The sequence below is a fragment of the Microtus ochrogaster genome, unplaced genomic scaffold, assembly GCF_000317375.1.
Source record: "Microtus ochrogaster isolate Prairie Vole_2 unplaced genomic scaffold, MicOch1.0 UNK7, whole genome shotgun sequence".
NCBI lineage: Eukaryota > Metazoa > Chordata > Mammalia > Rodentia > Cricetidae > Microtus > Microtus ochrogaster.
In genome coordinates this window covers 3,624,826-3,628,859 of record NW_004949105.1, presented here as the reverse complement: position 1 = coordinate 3,628,859, position 4,034 = coordinate 3,624,826, and the positions used below count along the sequence as shown (strand labels likewise).

At 50.2% G+C, this 4,034-nt stretch overlaps 1 protein-coding gene across 3 annotated transcripts in view; it reads left to right on the top strand.

Moving 5' to 3' along the window:
* Positions 1 to 4,034, top strand: part of Dlgap2 (DLG associated protein 2) — a 685,199-nt gene that overhangs the window by 668,904 nt on the left and 12,261 nt on the right. For all 3 annotated transcript variants that reach the window (XR_003378611.1, XM_005366239.3, XM_013353440.2), the window contains one exon: positions 2,942 to 3,033. Coding sequence is in view for 2 of the 3 variants with exons in the window: in XM_005366239.3 (XP_005366296.2) it covers positions 2,942 to 3,033 (92 nt within the window). In the remaining variant the exon portion in view is untranslated. The remainder of the gene's footprint in view (positions 1 to 2,941; positions 3,034 to 4,034) is intronic.

Genomic DNA, 4,034 nt, shown 5'->3' with positions numbered 1-4,034 from the left:
GGTGTGAATGGGGACGTGCTCTTGTAGGGCATCAGGTGTGAATGGGGACGTGCTCCTGTAGGGCATCGGGTGTGAATGGGGACATGCTCCTGTAGGGCATCTGGTGTGTATGGGGGATTGTGTGCTTTTCTGTCCCTCGATGAGATTCTGTCCAAAAGTCCTGCTCACAGGCACCTCCCTGTCCCTGCATCTTCCTCTCCCTTCACTATAGGCCTCAACCCAAATCTGAAAATCCCAAATTCAAAACACCTTGAGCAGTGGCATGATTCAACGGGTGGAAAATTCCACACCTGACCTCATGGGACAGGCCGCAGGCAAAGCATGAACGCACAAAAGCTGATATGTAGGAAGGCATAGTGACGTTTAAGTGAATTTGGTGGTTAAAGTTGGGTCCCAGCCCTCAAGGTCTCATTATGCATGAGCAAATATCCCCAAATCCAAAGCAATCTGTAATTCATCACCTTTCTTCCTCAAGCATTTCTAAAAAGGGATATTGGACCTGAGCCACCTCCAAGGGTCTCCATATCCCAGCTTTTCTCCCCTTTCTTTCTCTCCATCACAGTCTGATGGGGATCCACAGAGCAAGACCTATGACCTCCCATTCTCTTGAGGCGGAAAGGAGTCCAGTGTGGTTGCATCCACTCAGTGATTAAATGTTCCGGGGTTTATCTTTTTGAACGTACTAGAAGCAATCGAGACTTAGACCATAGCAGGCGAGTGGCGCGTGCTCAGAAGAGAGGATGTGTGCGGTATGGTGAGAGTGACGTGTGGGTTAAAGCATGGCCTCCGCGTGGCTCATTGTTGGCTGGGATGGGGAGATGCAGACAGAGGTGCTCGCTAGGTTAGTCTCTCTCATCTTCCACAAATGTGGGATTTTCCATGATCAATTTTTAGAGAATAAAAATCTACAAGGAGGAGGAGGAAGAGGGGAGAAAGAGAGGGAGGGAGGGAGAGGAGGAGGGAGGGAGGGGGAGGGAAGGAGGAGAGAAAACACACCCAAATAAGAAGTGTTTAATCACTTTCAGGAGCACATGATATTCAAGAACACCCCTGGCTTTGAACAGATGAAGCATGCCCTCTGCCCAGTGCCCTGCGATTGGTCTCTGAGTCTCCTAGTCTTAACTCTCCCTCTCATCAGCCCACTAGTTCTCCAGCATTGTCTTCAGAGCCTTCTAGCTCTGGTCTGAGCACCCACTCTCTGTCTTCATGTCTGGCTAAGGAAAAGAATACAGAAGCAGCTGCAGCTGGCTTATCAGCTCAAATATTCTGATACCAGTATCTGGTATATGTAGAATGTTTCTTTTTGTCCTTGCATTCTTGGGTGCTCTAACCCATTCCTCACTTAATGCTAGCAGTGAACTTCTCCACTGAGCGCATCCTCAGTTCTCAAATAGTTGGCCCTGGGACTGGTTGTCGCCATCGCTGGTCTTTGGGGAGCTAGCCTTCAAGGAGTAAAGCTACAGGGACTGAGACCATGTCTCCAAACCTCAGTTTCATCCCGTGGATGTGGTGGTAGAGAGAATTGATAGACTAGCATAGGGCCTGCTTGCTGGTCCTCTGCTGATCTCAAAGATCTTTTGACTATCCTCGATAACCTCAAGAGTTCACACAATCAGTTGAAACACAAAGCTCTCCAAGGCATAGCAATGGGTCCTCTGTCTCTGCTTTCCTGAGGGACAGGACTCCAGAACACCTCTCTTCCTCACCCTTGGCTACTTCCCCCAGACAGAGCAGACAGATGTTAATCACAGCTGTCTTCCAGAGAAGTCTAGGAGAACGGAGCCAACCTGCAATGATTTGTTTCAAGGACTTGGAACGGGGTGGATGTCTGTGCTCACAAGGAAGCTGGAAGGAGAAGCTCACAGGTGGCAGCTAAGCTCGATAACCAAGCAGTGGCACAGAGAGGGAGCCTAGAAAGCCACACTGCATGAGGTCTACGGGTGGTGTATGAGCGGGAGTCGGTGCGGGAAACTGGGCAGAGATAAAAGGGTCCAGCAGGAAGAAAGGTTCCCATTGACTCCCGGATGGTTTTGAGGCCTGTGTGAGCAGGATCCACAAAACAACTGTTCTCAGGATGGTGCTGCACTCACAGGAAAGAGGAGAAGGGGCAATGAGAAGTTCAAGGGCACCAACCGGAGCTTTTCCCTTATGTTCTCTTAGACAAAGCCTTCCATTTTCCTGGTCTACATCGAGAAGCCATCACAATGTGTTAAATCCTTCACATGGACAAAAACACATTTTTTGCTATTTTTAAAATTTAGTATTTGGCTAACCATGTAAAGCCATTGGGGATCAGGAATCCTTTGTAGCCCAAAGCTGAGTCCTGCTGGAGACGTGGTTAGTCAGGAAACATTAACCTCACGAAGGGTCTGATCGGCCAGTCAGACCTACTGTGTGGCTGATTCTGAGGCACAGCATGACCTTCCTGTGTGGCTGCCCTCTGGGTAGCCCCTCTGTATGTGAGACACAGCTCTGATACTACCACGAGATTGCTACCCTCAGTTCATTGGAGTATTTAACTAAATTCAGTGAGATGGCAGATGCCAGTGTGCTTTCGTCAAAACTGAGAGTGACCATCTCAGTACAAGTCACTGGGTCTTCGGGATCCCATGGCTACTCAACAAGGGCTCACCTGAGCATCCACGCTAAACAAACTCAGGACCAAAAATAAGATCCTGTAGTGCATACCACTTTAGTGAGCTTAACCATCCCCGGTACCCAGAGATAACACCCTCATAGCTGGCACCCTGTTAACTGTGTAGTCTCATGAGCTGGGAAGGAATAGAAACTTCCACTGATGGGTGTGTCCCGCATGGGCCACACTAAGCTCTAACCCCAGGACAAAGGTGTGGATGGCAGTGCTGGTCCCGGCTTGCTGGACACAGCGTGTTCTTGCTCTTGTCATTACTGACTAGGTCCTGATCTGTCCTGTGTCTCCCAGTTCTAGGCAAGATCAGGAGTGCTGTGGGAAGCGCCCAGCTGCTCATGTCCCAGAAGTTCCAGCAGTTTTACTGGCTTTGTCAGCAGAATATGGTAAGTGGCGTGGTAGCCCCATCCCACGAGGGCTGAGACATACCTAGCGTACCTTTTCACAGACTCCTCGTTACTTGGTTGCTATGACCAAGCAGCATGACCGAGGCAACTTACAGAGGAAAGATTCTTTACTCACGGTTTCAGAGGGTTTGATCATGTGGTGGGGAGCATGGCGGCAGGGAGGCAGGCATGGCGCTAGAGCAGTAGCCGAGAACTTACATCTTCCTCCTCGAGCTGGAGGTGGAGAGAGCTAACTAGGAATGGCCTGGGCTTTTGAAACCTCAAAGTCTACCCCCAATGACACAGCTCTGCCAACAAGGCCACAGCTCCTAACCGCCCCCCCCCATTTCAAAATAGTTCAACCAAGTGTAGACATATGACCCCTTGTGAGTGTTTTCATTCAGACCACCACATTCCTTGTTGGTTGAAGTGCCCCTAAGCAGGAAGATGGGTGAAAGGGAACATAGCCCAGCCCTAGACCCTCTTTCCTGACTCTGGAGAGCCACAAAGAATCCCTGATGATCCATACCTCAGCCTTAGGGACTCACCTCGGGGGACTTACACCCTGGCTCTGGAGACACAGCCAGGGCTTAGAAACACACATCTCACCCAGACTTCAGTTCTGGAGACGCACAGTCGTATCTCCAAGGACCATCATCCCATCCCCATCTGGGACTCAAACACCTATCCCTGGTTATCTACACTGAGGCCCCAGCAACTCATGCCTTAGGCCCGGACTCCAGCTGGAAGCTGGGGCTGAGACTGAGCAGGGCATGCAAGTGAGGGGGGAAGTCTGACTGTGCCTCCACTACTGGCTCAGCTCCCAGAAAACTCTCAGAAGCGGAGGCAGGAAATGGAATGCTGTGATGGCCAAGGTCACAAGGAAAGAAAAGGATCTCTGGGGGCATTGAGCAAGACACATATTCACAAAGAGAGATTAAGAAGAGATCTTAGAAGTCATTTGAGCTGGGCAGTGGTGCGCACACCTTTAATCCCAGCAC